At 41.3% G+C, this 17,692-nt stretch overlaps 2 protein-coding genes across 4 annotated transcripts in view; one reads left to right on the top strand and one right to left on the bottom strand.

The window, feature by feature from the left end:
- LOC111665255 (voltage-gated delayed rectifier potassium channel KCNH8-like) overlaps nucleotides 1–12,955 on the bottom strand; it is a 28,658-nt gene extending 15,703 nt beyond the window's left edge. Inside the window, exons 1-6 of the mRNA XM_087177719.1 lie at nucleotides 12,811–12,955; nucleotides 3,324–3,557; nucleotides 3,046–3,177; nucleotides 2,487–2,632; nucleotides 1,064–1,322; nucleotides 169–326 (exon numbers count right to left, since the gene is read on the bottom strand). Of these exons, the coding sequence (XP_087033845.1) occupies nucleotides 169–326; nucleotides 1,064–1,322; nucleotides 2,487–2,632; nucleotides 3,046–3,177; nucleotides 3,324–3,557; nucleotides 12,811–12,886 (1,005 nt within the window). The 5' untranslated portion in view covers nucleotides 12,887–12,955. The remainder of the gene's footprint in view (nucleotides 1–168; nucleotides 327–1,063; nucleotides 1,323–2,486; nucleotides 2,633–3,045; nucleotides 3,178–3,323; nucleotides 3,558–12,810) is intronic.
- A 3,911-nt stretch (nucleotides 12,956–16,866) lies between these two features.
- LOC111665283 (protein FAM184A-like) overlaps nucleotides 16,867–17,692 on the top strand; it is a 43,773-nt gene continuing 42,947 nt past the window's right edge. For all 3 annotated transcript variants that reach the window (XM_087177708.1, XM_087177707.1, XM_023420221.2), the window contains exon 1: nucleotides 16,867–17,182. In XM_087177708.1, coding sequence (XP_087033834.1) covers nucleotides 17,018–17,182 — 165 coding nt within the window. In that variant the 5' untranslated portion in view covers nucleotides 16,867–17,017. The remainder of the gene's footprint in view (nucleotides 17,183–17,692) is intronic.

Genomic DNA, 17,692 nt, shown 5'->3' with positions numbered 1-17,692 from the left:
TACATTTGAAGGCTCTTTCACAGTTATATTAAATCAATGCTGAGTGAGGATCGAACAGCAGGAGAGTGCTAACACTAACAGAGCCATAAATTGTACTGAAAGACACACAAATAAGTGCAGTCAAACGTGTATGACTTGCAAGTTCCAGGTTGTGTAAGTGAGACTCACCACACTGATATTGAAGGCGTAGAGCAGGTCAAAGGGCAAGGCGGCGATCAGATCCACAAACAGCCAGGATGTAACGTAGTGGATGCAGATGGAGCGGGCGTCGTACACGACCTGACCGGATGTGCTCACGTAGGTGGTTCGGAAGTTCAACACAATATCTGACACACAAACACACCAGTGCTCCTGAACACAGCTTTTCAACTCGCTCTTGGATATTTGAAGCTATGAACTGTGTTAAGTTTCAAAGCATCAGAAAGACCACTGGATTATGGGATGCTGTAACAAAATCCTTAAATATAGGCTGTAAGTTTTAACATCACAATGGAATTATACTGCATAAGTGCTGCATTCAAAGGTTCACTTCAGTAAACATATGGAGCTGTGACAGAAAGATCCTGGCTGTAAAAATATTTCCTTTAATAAGCCTTCTTCAAGTGGGATTAGTGGACTTGGTTGCCAGAGGGGAGACAGCAGGTTTAGATAGAGAGGAAGTGGAGATTGTTAAGGAGGTCAAATTAGCATACAGCTCCAAAGCGCCGGGAGGAGTTGGAGGGCATTGCGGACCATGGTGCAGCTGAAGGGGCCAATTAAGAGACCAGGAGTGATCGTTTCTAGGCCTACTTGATTGGAAAATAAAGTCCAAGAGGGAGCTGCCTCTTAAACTGACAGCATGTTAGAAGAAATGGATATAGTAGTATAAAGTAGTATAAACGGACAGGAGCAAAGAGGCATGGCTTAAAGAGAGAAATGAATTAAAGAATAAAGGAGACAGAATTAAGAATGAAGTCTGTGATTAAAGGATTGGTATTGGCTTTAAAGATAAGACTGGATTAAAGCGGATACCAAAGCAAAATAACTTGTAAAAAAAGAGACAATCATGTGAAAACAGCCTTACCGATGATAAAGAGGATTTCCACCAAGATATCGCTGACACTCGGAGGGTTCCGTGCTGCCGAGCCGCCGTCCTCTCGTATCTCCACAGCCGTGAAGCAGACATTATAGGGAACAGTAACCGCCACATAGAAAGTGGCCAACAAGATCAGCCAATCCCAGCCGGCCTTGAACGCACCGTAGTGGAGGAGGATGAGACGGGACTTCTGGACGTCTGCCACCTTGTACTCTGGGACAGGGTTAGCATTGGCTCCAAGGACACTCTGGGTATGGTGTATGGAAACACACACACAAGAGCATTAATAATAAAATCAAATTAACAATATTAATATTCTATATTTGTGTAATTACCATTGGAAGGATCTCCACTCTTCAGCATAAATATTTTATTACCAGTATTACTGATGTAGTATTATTCATGGTTTTAGTTGGAACATGAAATGTTGTGAATGCTACATATTTAAATACATTAGTCAAACATGGAAACATCAAAAGAAAATACAGCGTATTTGCAGCTTCACTCGGAAATCTGTTGCCTTCCAAAATATATATGAGTAAAGCTACAACCCATACAGTGAAGCATTTCCTAAGAACGGCACCCATCAACATGTGGAAGTTCCGAGCGATGAGTAATTATGTAATAATATAGTTATAACTACACACACACACACACACACACACACACACACACACACACACACTCACAAGGTGAAAACAAAACCAACAACACCGTCTAATATAACTAGTCCAAAATTTGTCCATCTAGTAAATAATGATGTGAGCTGATGCAAGAGGATGAAATCTTTCGGCCATGATACCTTATCAGTCATCCCCTCAATGAATTAAAAAAACTAACGAGAGCTTTTATGTTAATTTCTTCCCTTTAGGGTCCCGAGTCCTTCAGATTGCGCTGCAAGGACATATTTTCTGTCTTGTCAGTTGTTTGAATTTGCAAGTTTTCATCTTGTTGAAATAAATGCAAATCAGTTATGATGTAAACGAAACCCTTAAGTAAGGGACAAACAAATTGCTCATTTATCAGCAAATGCAAGTTTGTGAGATTAATCTGCTGACACTGTGTACAGCACCCAGTCAGAAGTTAATTTAGCAAAAGAGTAAAGGTCTTAAGCCTTGCTAGTGCCTCCTAGGCTGCAATGTTTATTACAATTAGTTTATTACAACAAGTGTTAGACAGAACAAACAATGCAATAATACTTTTAGTCCTTTCAGAGCCTTAAAAATCTAACAGTTTGGCCATTGCAATCAAAAGGTTTGGAGCACATGAATATGCTCAGCAAATTTCATGACTGTTGATTCAGTCAGTGATATTTCTTCTTCTCTTTAGAGTGTCATGCTTTTAGAAAAAAAAATATTCAACAGGGCAAACCCTAAATAGGACAGAATATACCAAATACGTCATGTCTCACATTGTTGATCTTAAGCTTGCTCTTGGACTTGTCCTGTTTCTGTAGGTGTCCAGACAGCTGGTAGAGGACAGCCCGACTGCGGCGGCGCTCCATGTTGAAGCCTGGAGGGCGGCTGATCTGGCGGATCTCCATGCCTGTTTCCTCATCTGAAAGCAGGGACACAAAGTCAGAGAGACATGACGACATGTGGCAGAAACATCCATCATACATCGTTACTCAATCTGTGACTCCCAAACCACAGACATTTCCTCTCTGAATGGGATTAGTATTTTAGGACAATGGAAATGTCTTGCTTTACACTGCATGTTAGTGGTGTAAATACGATCTGAACTTTAGATGCATTTCAATTGATCAGTTATATACAAATAATTCAGCAAAGGGTGTCGTAAAAGAGTAGAACAGGGTCATTCAGCTCCCAAACCCCCAGCATAATATCACCAGTCATTTCTGCAGCTACATTTCTGCCACAGCTGCAAAGCCACTACTGGATCATTTCATGAGAATTATTGTGGAATTGGACGCTGCCGACTTTCTCCCTCTTTGTCATGCTTCCTCTCACCGGTGTCAGATTCGTTTCCATGGTCCAGGTCCTTATTTTCTGTAATGTCCTTATGTGAGACCAGGAACAGAACCACCTCGCTCTTCTCGTTCTTTATGGGCACAATGTCCAGCAGACACCAGAACTTGGAGCCTGTTAAAAGAAAAGAGATCAGAGTATTCCTGCTTTAAGAGGAATTACCCTGCAATCCACAAACCTTCCAGGCTTGATATATTTTTGACACCACCAGTGTTAAACATGATTTAATTTGACAACATCCTACAGCAAATCAGTCTTACCGCTCTTCTTGTACAGAACGATCTCAGTCTTGAACTCTCGACGTTCATCCAGAGCTTTCTGCATCTGCGAGGTGAGGCGGTCGCTGGTCTCGCTGCCGTACAGGAAGTGACACATGCAGCTCTTCTGCATCAGCTCGCCGCGGGCGAAGCCGGTCAGTTCACAGAATCCATCAGAGCAGTAGACTATGGGATAGAGGGTCTGGACCTGGGCATTCCCCAGGACAAAGTTACTGTCTGAGGGGAGAAAAGATGAGAAGGTAGTGGGGAAACAGAGAAACAGAACAGGAATGAAGCAGGAATCCATCACTCGTATGTCACTCGATATAAATATATACTGTTGCAGGAAATAGCATCCACGTTCTGCCATTTGGCTTGGTGTAAGCATACAACAGCTACAACTCCTATGAGACTTATACATAGGCTCCCTGAAAGCCTCATGGGAGTTGTAGCTGCTAACAAAATACTCATTCACAGTGAAGGCAAAGTCAGCAAGAAACGCCATGTTGCAGCTGTGAGCTTGTTACACGTCCAGTCTCATTCACACAACATGCTTTACTCCACCGTGGGGTCATGACCTACAATTTCACAACAATGTAATGTTAATTCAAAGAAAACATAATTAAAATTTTATGCACATTGTCTCCTTTTTCCACAGCGTTCTTTCTCACCTCTGAAAGGCCTCGGAGTAACTCTGCTCACTTTGAAGAGCTCTCCTCGGGGAGAGTTTAACATGCCTGCTGCCTTTCAATGAACTTCCTATCATCTACTTTTCCTTCTTCTCCCCTCTATTGTTCCCTTCAAATAATCTTGCTTTGTTCGTCCCATGCGTCTTCCCCACTTCTCTCTGCCTCTATGTCCTCTACAATATTTTCAGAAGCAGCCTCTTTATCAGACACTGTATAGAATTGGGCTACAAAAATAAACTTGACTTTTCCATAGAGCAAAGACATCGTAGACTTACATTATAAAAGTAATTTCTTTATGTTCACAGCTTTGGGCAATAGTTAGCGTTGGTTATAAGAATTTTTCTGTGCAGAACAGAAACCAATAAAACCACTTACATACTGTATATCAGTGTGGGAATTTGGGATCTTCTCAGTCACATTCATATTCATCCCCTCATATATGCTCATGTAACACATTACTGTGATATATCTGGCAAGCCCTTCAAAGCAACATAATGTAGTCATAAGGATGGGTGGTACATGATGTATTCATGACCCCTGCAGTAGCCGGACAGTCGGTCTCAGTCTTGACAACCAAGCAGTGACACGAGCGGTGCAGTCTCACATGCTGTAAAATCATATTTTGATTCAAGTACTTTCTGGGTTTCTGTAGACAGTGATTCTTTATGAACTGTGCCAGACTGACTGAGTCCTGCCTTCACAAAACTGATACAGTGTTTGCTTTCAGCCTACTCTTCTGTCGGCCGCACTGTCTCTTTTTCCTACCACTGGAGTGGCAACAAATTCGACACATAGTTCCTATAATATTCTAGTGAGGGTCATCCAATCCTGTTTCGGTTTAAGTGATTCTACAAAATCCTGGATTACATTCACTGTTTTTAAAATTTCTTCTTAATACAATATCTGTATATGCATTGAAGTTTTGCAGCTGAAACACTTGGTGAAGATATGAATGAACAACATTGTGTCGACGTATGCGATTTCATATAACCCTGCTCTGCTGGAAAGTCATCTGCTCCAGTAAGGAGTTGTAGTAAGGTTTGCATCCAAAAGCAAACATGCATGTAAACGTATGTAAACAGACTGCCAGGCTGTGATGGAAGCAGGAGCTCCAACAAATGGTTTGACAGCCTGAGTGATGGGGACGATCTTGAATAATTTATTGTGAAACTGACTTACATATGATAGGTGACTCACACAGCCAAGACATTCATTCGACTGAGATCATTAAAGTCCATACATAAATGAAGCTAGAAAGCGGAGTGCTCACGTTGAGAAATGTGAGCAATAGAGGACGAGAGAGCAGGCAAGAAAATGATTGAGAGAGAAGGACAGAGAGAGTGAGAGAGAGATGGATTAGCAGGGACTCCTAAAATGAGATTGCATGAAGATGAACTGGGGACAATGAAATTGAATAATTCATGCATTAATAAAGCATGTCCAGTGTAAACGCTCTTGCCAAACCACTTTGAAGCACCACTCAGAGGAGAAGTAAACTGGCTGTGGTTGTAGGAGGATCATATTTCCTCTGAAGAGGTACAACAAGTTATGGATCTCAATAATAAGCAACAACTGACAAAATGAAGTCAACAACATGTGCTGTTTAAAGTGATACATCGGCCATGAAGGCTGAGGAGGAATTTCATATTTATTCACTTTCACACATATAGATAGCGTTTATTGCTCTGAGAACATTTCTCTGAGCCTAACGTAATCTCATTGGTCAAGGAGAACCTCAGTGGGTGGAGCTCATAGTCACTTTTTCTTTTGACACACAGGCTAACTAACTTGCAAAATTCAGAGGCGAAGAAGATTAAACTTTGAATTTAAAAACTTTAACAATGACTTTTTAGAGTTAGATTAGGAAATTGAATCCACTCTCATGTTTGTGGCTAAACATGAAACTGTAGCCAGCAGCAGATTAATTTAGTCTAGCATAACAACATATATGGAGTGTGTCTGCTAGGGTGGCATCAGGATTGCATATCTGCTTTTTGCAGATGATGTCACACGGCTTGCTTCATCAATCTGTTTAGCCCTCTGCCACTGCAACCAAGGGGCCCAGTAAGTGATTGGAAAACAGATGGATGGATTTTATGTTGTGCATAGCATACATTTATTCAACAGTATCTTACATTGTAGCTTGGAAAAGAAACTGTAGAACAGTTTGATTTGATTTACCAGCCAATATCACCACCTGATGTGATGCTCAAAGCTAACATTGTTTTAAATGACTTCCTCTGTCTTTAAATCCATAGACCAGAAAAAACCAACAAGACTAATTAAAAACAGACTTTTGTGGGTTATTTTGTGGTTCTATCAAAGTGTCATATGTCCAATATGTCAGAATCACATGTGAAGATGCTGCTTTTTGCTGCTGAGGCTCTTAGCCAAACAGTCCACTTTGGGATATGAGATGCAACAAATGCAAGGCCATGTTACTCACACAAAACCAGTTGGACTTGTGGCGAGTGGCAACAACAGCAAACAGCAGCATCATCTCCTTGTCAGCAGTTTCACCAGGTGTTAAATAGATGTAGAAATGGTTGTAGTAACATCCGATCATTCAAGCTGCTCTGTGGGGCAGGGAGGGGGGAGAGAGGCTGTCCACGATTTTAAGTATAAGAATGATGCAGCTGGCAATTTTGAAGAGTGTGACAGAATATAATAGGATTTGATGAATCACTTCAACCAGAAAAAATAGGCTTGTACTTTTGAGATGATTAAGTGGTAGAATAGAGGAATATATTAATATTTAAGAGCAGAGAGCCCATTTTGCATGAAAACAAGGGTAGCGCTTTTATATCAGGCTAAAATAGCAGCTCTTACTGGGCCTCTTACATTAGAGCTTTCAAATAAAAGGAACTGAACTCTGGATTCTCTGAAACACACAGAAATAGCATGGTCGCCCATATGTGAAGATGTTATGACAATACAATGGACAAGGCTTTTTCCACAAAGATTTTGGACCCCAGTTTCAGGGATTTGCTCCCATTCAGCCATAAGATTGGATTGTGTTGAATAGGGTCAGGACTCTAGTCAGCCTCTCCCACACCATACTTAGAAAACCATTTATTTATGGACCTGACTGTGCACAAGGGCATTTTAATGTGGAAACAAGAAATGGCTGGCTTGTTTCACCAGTCAGTCAGTGTTATTTTCAGTCAGCTGTGGCAGTAGCTACTAAAGGCAGTTAACTTAAAGGTGCCCTGGAAGGTTTATATTCAGCATTTCTCACCAAAATATGTTGTCCACATGTTGTAGTTTAGCTGCACTGCAACAGCCTAAGTCACATCATCTGGATGTGTGATGCTTTCTGCCTGTGCAGGGTTACAGTGTTCAGTATGTGTATGTGGTGGCCAGCCCCATACTTACATGAACACTTGTCCCCCAAAGACGTGATCTGGTTACAGAGAAACACACCCTGTCCTCCATCATTTTCCTTCTACTCCAGCCCTATACAGTGATCCTATTTTCCTATGTTGTATTCATTTTCTGCACATTCCCCAGGCACTAGGCAGGCCTGTCACATCCACACCACAGTCCAGGTGTAATAACACGCGAGCTGAACTACAAAATCACTCAGACTCAGCCCCTGAGCGGCTTAGGGAACCCCGATAAACCCTGGTGCTGATAACAGTGACAGCGACAGCCCGCCACAATACATTCACCACCATGCACAATGTAAGCCAAACACATACACACAGGCCACACATGGTTGCACCTTCTAAGGACAATGCTTTGACTTACATTCACTTTCGAGAGGCTTACACTTAAATTGTACCGCATCTGAAGCATGCAATCAAAGCTTCAAAATGCTGTATATTCGACATTGTGCGCACATTAAAAATCTGAACTTGTAATTCTTTAAAAATGTATGCTAAATGTTAAAAATTTATGCTAAATGTGCCAGATTCACATTATGCAAAACTACATAAAGAGAATGACAGACTTTATGAAACAATTTATAAAATGAATGCTACAGTTACAGACAGTCATGGATTTATCATCATTTAAAATGTAATGTGTCAAAAACATTCACCTCCCTCATAATTCTTGTGAGTGACTTCAACTAATAATCTGACAAGCTTTTTTGTGCATCTGCCACTGAGGCAGGCACAATGGTGGGATACATTTATTAATAAATATCTGAATTTCATCTCAACATCATTATGTCGTTGCTGAAGCCAGTGCTGGTGAAATATTGATGAATTTCCTACATGAGGTGCAGCTGCTTTGTTGCTCTCACCCTCACCTCAATGAATGATTTCCACTCAGTGCAAATTAAATCAAACTTGTGCAGTATTTGAGCATTTAGGAATCTGAATTTGAAAGTAAGTCAGTATCCATGCCAAAGAAATGAAAGACACCACCACTGAGGGCAAGATAACTCCGGGGTGTAGGATTATTTGTTAAACCAGTGTTCGGATGTGTATCCTAAACTTTAACAGAAAACACATCTTCACTCTGCATCAGCTTCAAAACTTTATAACCCACTGCTTCGTGCCACAACTCCACTGACAAAAACACAGAACTCTGTCACTCTGAAGTCAATTCTCTGTCTTATTTACTCACAAGACGCTCTCAACTTCCTCCACATGACAGGAGCCAGTTTTCACATGTGTGTCTGGTACAGTAACTGTTTAAATTTGAGGACTTCATTACCCAGAACTGTTGCACGTAAAGGGAAATGAATAGGAATAAAACAAGTCCGTTCCCTTTACCTTCAATGAGATTTACTGTCTTACTGCATTTTTAAAAAGTGATTAATTGAAACTGGTAACCTTTGTCCTTATAAATATGTATGTAGTGGATTGAGATATCTCCAGGTTAAAAGGGGCTCTAACTGAAGCTTTCTATTGCAATGTAAGAGGAAAAAGACACTAGGGAAATTCCCTGGAGTCTCCCTGGTTATCGTGCTGCATTAATGTTGTATGGGAAAGATGGAAGATCCCAGCTTCTGACCTGAAAATACTGTTCTGCTCAGCTGGCTTTTAGGACTTGAGAACTCACTATCACTCAGAATGAACATGTCCATCCACATGCATTGTCTTTCCTGGTATTGCTCCAAGTCATTAGTGTGAGGATATACTGTAATATGGCACCACAAATCTTTCTTAGTTGATTTTGCTTGGTGTGTTTTGGTCCATGAAGGCCTCAAAAAACTATTTTTTTTCTCCGGACAACCCTTTCTACTCTACAACACTTTCTTGGCAGCACCCCATAGACGGCCACATACAGTTATACCGTTATTTGGTTAGAGAAGCACCTCATTAAAATTCCCCTACTGTGTTTTTACCAAGGGCCTGCCAGAGGTTAGGAACAAGAGTGTAATCATGAATGAAGAGCTCAACATGAGCATCATTCCAGACTTAATTTTCTCACATAAGGTTGTCCAAGCGTGAGGAACTGCTGCTTAATAGATGTCATCTTTCATCTTTATATAGCCAGAAAAAGTTGTATTTATTTACTGTAGTTAGTTCAGATTATGAGTAATACTTTATACGAGTAGAAAAACAGGCAGATGCTAATGCCTTATCTAATGAACAAATCATAACCATCACAGAGAAAAAAAGATGGTGGTGGTGGGGGAGGCCTCTGGATACACTGAGTAAGTATAAACATATGGGGGAACAGAGGACCCCTGGGAAAGGCCTATTTTGGTAAGGTCTGGAAACCTTTACCTATATACCCATGCCTCTGTTACAGAGGGGGCTGCTCAAAGCAGTACCCAGACGGTGCTAAGCTTGTCTGGGATTAAAGCAGGGAACACTTAAAGGAACTCTTGAATCCAAAAACCTCTTCAGTGGTAAAGTGCTTGGATTGTTTAAAACCCTGGAGGCTTGGATACTATTGGGCTATCCCGACTGACAAGCCTTTCGAGTGTGGAGAAGAGACTGTGGGCTGGTGAAATGAGACAGCACTTCACATCTTTAAAAAAGCAGATGAGAGGGTGATCTCCAATAATCAGGGTATCACATTGTTGCACCTTCTCCAGAAATCTCATTCCAAGTTGCTGGAGAGGAGGATGAGACTGACACTTCAGATTCAAAAGGGCCAAAGAGTATTGATTCAGTCCTTGCTGTGAAACAGCAGACCAGCTCTTTACTCATGCGATAATAGAGGAAGGCTCATGGGAGTTTGCCTGTCCAGTATGTGCTTTGTGGACTGTGTCCCTTGGGTTGTTTTATGGAGGTTGCCATGGGAGCCAGGGCCTTCTGATCCTTGTATAATCAGAACCAGAGCTGAGTTTGTAGAAAGTGCAAGTCGAGGGCATTCTTAGTCGGTGTTGGTCCCTGCAAAGGCTCGCCACCAGTTGTATTTGTGATTATCATGGACAGAATCTGCCCTTATTACAGCCTTTTGTGTTACATGTAGCTACATTAATTAATATAAGGTCCTGAGAGGTGTTCTCAGGTAAGTTAAGAATTACTATTACTTCATGGCAGGAGGAGCAGGAGAAGCAGGCTGCGAATCCCTCAAGTAATGATGAAGTGGGTGAAATCTCTGCTCAATCAAAAGAGTCCTGTGTGTAATGGATTTCCTCCTACCTGCCTGTACACTGGGGCTGCCGGACAACTGCAGAAAGTGATCAGATACAGCGAAGTGCAATCTGTTCCATGTTCAGATTAGAGGAGAACTGATCACTGTTGACACAAAATGAAAAATTCTAATTGAATCAGTGCTATCTCATAAAACGTTGTCTTCAGAGGACATACAGAAAACATCACATACCTACAGATGCCACTGACTATTATCAGATGACAGCACCCTCTTAACATGCAACACTTTGCAGCAGAAATCCTACTGTAATCTTCACAAATGAAATTTATCTTCCTGCAGCCCCTTGTGCAGTGCATCCTTCATCCACACATTCTATCTGCTGCTCAGTCCTGCCTGTTAGTTTGTGCCTTCAGAGCTGTGTTATGTAACAGTGTTAAGATATAATAACTACAGTTCCCATATTGATTGACAGTGATGTCTCTATGGCTTAATGCACTGACAGATGTGTCGGGTTCTGCAATGAATTCTGTGTGAAAATGGGTGAGTAATAATTGTAAGTTGAGTAAGACTCAAACAATATGAGGAACCTTCAGCTCAACTGTTTCTTCCTCCTCTGAACTGTGTGCATAACTGTGATTATGCTGATTTTAAAGGAGGTTCAGGTGCCACCTTTACTTTATGAATAGATCGATGTTGTGTTTGGAAGCTGATGTAAGGGTTTGAAATGTTTTGTTTATACAGAGCCAGTTATAAATTATTGAGAATCAATCTTGCAAAAATGCTGTCAGCAGGACTAGATTTTTTTTAAAGGGGCAAAGAATGCCACTGCTCCAGGTCCTCTAAAGCTCAAAGTCTTACTGTGTTTCAACTGGTTCGTGCTAATTTAAATGAAAATTTGCTTGGGAAACTAAACACAGAATCCCATGACATGATATGAGGGCCCTAGAGGCAGTTCTGCTTTAGTACCTGATCATGAGGCCTTCTCTTAAAGACGCCCTCCGATGAAAATCAAGTGTTAACCTTGTTAACATTCATATAATGTTTTTTATATAATACAAGACATATGATGAGGGAAATGACTGCGTATTTTCACCTTGAACTGCAGTGAACCAATGACAGCCTCACAAAAACGGCTTCAGGCAGCCAGGGATTCATACGTCACACACGTAAGGACCCAATCGCATCAACTTGCAGGTACAGGGGTTGGACAAAATCAACCTGAAACCTTATCAGTACAGAGAGGGAGAGTTTGTATTAGCACAACCACTAACACTGTGTCAGCCACTTGCAGTTACAAGTGAACAAGGCCTGATCCAGATTTCTCAATGCGGAAGTAAGAGCAGATGTGCTTCCAGCTGCAGTTTTCCAATTATTGTTTTCACTATTATTGTTTTATGGGAAAACCACATTAAACAAAATATAAAGAGATTTTCTTATAAAGTTTAAAACATGTCTGGAGAGGACTTTCATTGTTAAGTTTTGCGCTCATATTTTACAGATTAAGAAAATAATTAACAGCAAATAAAGGTAGTATTTTAGCACAGACAGAGGGGGAGGAGGATAATATGGGCGCAGCAGCTCATCCTTTGTCGTGGACTTATCTAGCAGGTGAAGCCGCCCGTGACTGTATGTGAAGTATCTCTAATTGAATCTGCAGTAAAGGCTACAGCATATTGACTCCACATTAAGCTGAAGTGCAACTCTTTGAACTGATTGACGGTTCTAAGTTGCAAGCTGGAGACAGAGGCTTTGAATGGTAGCCTAATAAATACACTGACTCATAGCATCAATTAACACTGGGAATCGTTACATTACAGCAAAACATCATATCACCATAGATAGACCACAGATTTGCCCTGGATGCCCCAATTTTTCTTAAACAATTCCACAAATTTTCCCACAGTTTGTAAACTTTGAGGAAGGTTAAATTATTTTGGTCGAGAATAAATTATCACTTGCTTTAATGTGGACCTAATTGATCTGCATTTCTGTGCATACAAAAGTAGCCTATGTCATTTATTTTTGCATCAGATAAGACTCTGTAAGGACCAGCAGACTGTGGTTAATTCATCTTTAAACTGGCTGCTCAGGTAAGTGCTTCACGGATTCTGAGTCTGTGCTTTCATTCATTATAATTCATTCATCAGTGACGCTTGTGACCTCAGTCCTCATTAAGAGTGTAATTGTTCCATATTAGATGAATACACGGTTCTGAATAAATGAACAGTTCAAAGTAAACAAACTGCTTGAAACTGCGCATCATAAAATTAAGGGATCAGGGATAACTCTGTACTTACGGGTCCCATCGAAACGAGTGGCGATGGTATCCAAGAAGGTGTTTTGTGGTGCGATCAGACCCCGCATCACTGGCATCCGAGAGCGTGTCGAACCGCGTCTCTCCCGGCGCTCCGAGCCCTGGCTTTCGCCGGCAGTGGACACGAAGCCCGGCAGGAACCTGGACGTGGTCCCCGGCGCTCCCCCTAACCCCTGGAGGAGGGCGCCGAGCCGAGACACCCGAGACTCCACGGTGCAAAAGTGACCACCGACCACCGAGCAGGTGATCCTGGCGAAGAGGAGGAGAGAGGAGCCGCTGGAGGCTGGAGGGGTGAGGACGGAGGGATGGATGGAGGGGACCACTGCGAGGATGGTCACATTTACGCACGGGTGTACTGCAATGCAATCTCTCTTTCCTCCTCCCCTTCCCTCTCTCTTTCTCTCTTTCTCTCTTCCTCTCTTATACAAACACTTTCTTCTCTCCAAATATTTTCCCGCTTCAGCATCATAGACTTAACAAGCTTTTCCATTCGCTTTTTCCTTCCCCCCTCCCCAGCCAGTGCACCCCTTCTCCCTCTCTCTTTGATATCCAGTCCCTCTTCACCTCTCATCCTTTGGTGCTCTGATGATGAATGCCCGTTTAAAGCGGGGGAATGAAATTGTTTCTTTATTTTGGGCAGACATAGCTTATGAATTCATTTGATATTTCCAGCAGTGTCTCTCTGCCACGTTTCACACTTGAAGCTGCAGAATTTGTCACTCCAAGAACGAAATTAATAATTAATTCAGGATGGACAGAAGATGACCCACTCTTGAATACTGTGCTGAATATAAACTGTATTTCATCAATTTAGTCCATGTGTGAACTATACAAACCCTGCACATGTTAAATGTTGCTCCACATGAGGGGCATATACTTGGCATGCATTCCAAATAACATATTTTATATGCATAAAGTATGCCAAATACTGTGATGCAAGGCTGACAACAGGCTTCTATAAGGGATGATGCTGGGTGCTTTATATGTGGAGTTTGCATGGTCTCCCTGTTTGGCTCTGGCCTGGCTCTCCCACAGCCCAAAGACATACATCTTAGGTTAATTGGAATCTCTAAATTGACTGTGAGCCTGGATGGTTGGCCTCTGATAGATGGCCTCCTGTCCAGGGTGTACCCCACCTCTCACCCAGTGTCATCTAGGAGAGCAAGTACGCTGTAGGCTAGATGATGGATGGATAGACTTCATTAGATAATGCACACCCTCCAGTCAACAGATGTTTGATGTCTGAGTTTCCTGTTGGTTCAAGTTTCCCATTGACATTTGTTATGCCTTTTCATAACCTCTATTTGAATTTAGTAACCATTTTTTCTGTTGAATTAAATTGAAATAAATATGTAATATAAATTGGTGAAATTGTGAAAGTTTATGTGACTGCCACTTGAACCCACAGTAAAGTAATTTTGGCTGATTCATTTTTAATTCATCTTTGTAAACTCAAGTGCCCACTGGCATGTTGGGCATGTTATGAAAACTCCATTCACAAACTAACTGCAGACAAAATTCAGAAACTTAAGTACCTGTAACTTGAAGTTCTGGTATGTGGTGTTTAGGTGTTTTATATGGAAGCTCCTCATTCGCCATTGCCCTTTGGATGTGACCCTGGAGACATCAGAGCACAAAAATTTGTTAGAAAAACAACAGGCTGTACTTTGTCCTCTATTACTTTCATATTACAGCAGTTGTTGCTACTGTGCAGATCAAGACTGAACATACAACAATCAGCTTATAAAATATGATGCATCGTTGTAGATTAAACAACGAAAAAGTATGTAAGGTCATTAAATTCCACTTACACAGAAATGCTTCAGTGATGATAATCCAGCAAAATGACATAACACTGACATTGGCCATTCAGCTGCCTACTGAGTAATTTGACTTCTGATAGTTTTATGAAGCCATCTTCTGTACAGAGGTCTACTTTTCATGACATTAATCATTGTCATCTAAATCACTCTATTTATTTATCAGATAGTAAGTAAGAAAACAAAGCAAAGGTGACAACAATCAATTCAAGCTTGTGTTATAGAATAGAATGAATACTTCTTACAAAACAGGCTCACTATAGGAAGGACCAAAAGCCCAGAGCATATGTCTGCATATAAAATTATAAGCTAAGTTAAGCCGTCCACACCTGTCACTGGAATTCCTGCAAAGACTAAGCAGGAGTAGCTGGTGCACAAGATAAAGGCATCTGGAAAAAGGCATCTCTAAACGGCTGCAGCAGAACGGTGTCAATCAAAGGAGGGGGTGCAAGGTGGAGGGAGGAGGACTGAGGTGATGGTGGTGATGGTGGAAAATGACACGGCAGCCAGTCCCAGACAAAAATGCAGTGTTGCACTTTAGTCATTAGGTTAACAAAATAAAGCATGACCACACTTGTAATGTTACACTGGTCCTGGTGCAGGCCATGAGTGGTATTAGTAAGGAAATGCTGCCATCTACAGGACAATAAGCGCAAATGTAACCGTGTGTTCGGGGATAACACGTAGAATGGGTGGATTTGATTAATTTTCATTCATTGCCAATGATTATCCAGTGGGATGGTCTCATGAGGTGAATAACAAGTGATAAGTGTTTGTACTGAGTCCTCTGAGTTACAGTGTTGTGTCAGTGCTAGTGTGGTTCTGGTCAAGACCTCATTTAATAAAACCACATAACCAACAGACATACAGATGCCTTTTCAGATTTTACATTAACAATGAAATAGGAAAAGGGATTATAAAGCTTTCACAAAATATATTCAGTCAAGAAAACTGCACATGGTGGGGTTTGTGGATCATCCACAATATCCATGACATTGTTTCAAGATGTGGTTGCATTTTTCAAATGTAATTTTACAGTGCTGTGAGCATCACAAACAAATTACTGCAATGGAGGCAGAAATCTCAGCAACTGATAAACCAAAACTAGTCTCAAAAAATGTCTCATAAACTGCATACTATGCACAGGATTACACATCACCAAAAATAATTGAGATTTTTATTTCTGTATGCAATGTACTGTATGCTTGTGTGCAGTTGTTATGTGACCCTTGTGATCACATGATTTGTTTTTTTACCTGTGATACGCTCTTTTAATTGACAAGGGAGGCTTGCTGAGGCAAACGCTTGCAAAAAGGTTTAACATAAACACCCAGATGTTGAGAGTGAAAGTTAATCCTTTACCTGAGACCAACAATCTTATCAGGTTCATAATTAAAGTAACCAGAGGTTTTTTTTTAATGTGTAGCAAGCCCTGACTTAGTTTTGTAGATTGGATGAACTAATCCTTTTCTAATTCTTTTGCAGTTTGTGAATATCACCAGCAGATGTCAGTGCAGGATTAGTCACAGCTTCATCATCTCCAGAGTGATGTAATGCAGTAAAGTGTCAATGAAGACCAACAGCATCACATATGTTTACAGTTGCTGATTGACCCTGATTTTTTACTATACTTATAAATACTTATATGTGTGTAATCATCGTTTAAATATTGCAGCTGGTAAAGACTGGACCAATTAAGATATAATTTATATCAAATATTGGTTAGTATTAATTATCTTAACGTGCAACTCACTTGTAACTAGAGTTAGAACTACTAGAACTTGTAAAAGAGTAGAATAAAGTAGCACACAATGGAAATGCTAAAGTAAAATACAAGTAGGCTGGCTAAAATTGCACTTAAGTATAGTACTTGGGTAAGTTGTTCTTGAAGACATGATCTTATGTGAGTCTCTCAGCTGTGTTTACTTAGTTAGATATTCGTGCTCAAACGTCCGTATTTCCGACAGCCTTGAAGGTTTTATCATGCAGTTTGTGAGGCTGGTGCGTCTCCGGACTGAAGACCTGCTTCACTTTAGGCTGCTCTTCATCAACATGTCAGATGTTTTCTGTCTGTAATTTAACACATCACCAGGCACAGAAGCGCCGTCAAAGAGCGCTGCGTTAAAACGTAAAGCAACAGAGCATCTGGCGCGCGTCCCCGCCTCTCTCATCAGTCCGACCGCTCGTGCCCGCTGCTTCTGCGTGCGACGGGACGGTCTCGCGCCCCGCTGTCCCTGCTCCCCGTCTTTCTCCCTCAGTTAAACCGAAGATTAACCACAAACACAACAATGGGCGGATATAACGCGTAGCAGCTCCTGCTCCATTTTATTTGAGTTTAAAGCGTCGTGTTTGGGTTTATTCCCGGTGAAAATGGCGACGGGTACAGGCTGGCAGCCTCCGTACAACACCTCGACTAGCAACACCAAATATACCCCCTCTCCAACGTCCAGCATGTTTTACGACGGGAGTTTAACGCTGGAATACACTCAAGACCTGCATTTGAAGATGAGCAAGAAGATAGCACAACTGACCAAGGTGTGTGGATGTGAATGAATGACGGAGGGTGTAGTGGTGAAGTCATTTAGAGCAGGTTGGGATGTGGATGTGGAGTAGTACTGTAGAGATGTGTTGGTGCTGATGTGGGATGGGGTGTCATTTGTAAACACGCTGATGGGGACGGATGTGGTGCTATTATGCCGTTTTTTTTGTTTTTTTTTTTACATGTACTGTCTGTACATTAGCACCAAACATGTGCAATGTAACATGTGCTGGTATTTTGGAGCATGTTTTGATGATACTTTACAGTTATGCTCCTTGCATGGTTCATAGGTCACCATTAAACACCCAAGGAGGGTTATTTTTTTCTGTTGCTGATGGACAGTGGTAGTTATGTATCAGCAGTTTTGATGAGGTGAATTCAAAACAAGACCTAGAAAGAGTTGTATCCTCCTGTAATCTTACTACTCTCTGCAGGCTTGTAGTACACTGTACTCTGCCCGTAAAAAAAACCCCCAAAAACTGACAGTGGTGTATTTCATGAGTGAT

Source organism: Seriola lalandi, unplaced genomic scaffold (assembly GCF_002814215.2).
Source record: "Seriola lalandi dorsalis isolate HSWRI2012SDOR001 ecotype SW California unplaced genomic scaffold, Sedor1 jcf7180002054630, whole genome shotgun sequence".
NCBI classification, from domain to species: domain Eukaryota; kingdom Metazoa; phylum Chordata; class Actinopteri; order Carangiformes; family Carangidae; genus Seriola; species Seriola lalandi.
This window is presented reverse-complemented; position numbering and strand designations above follow the sequence as displayed.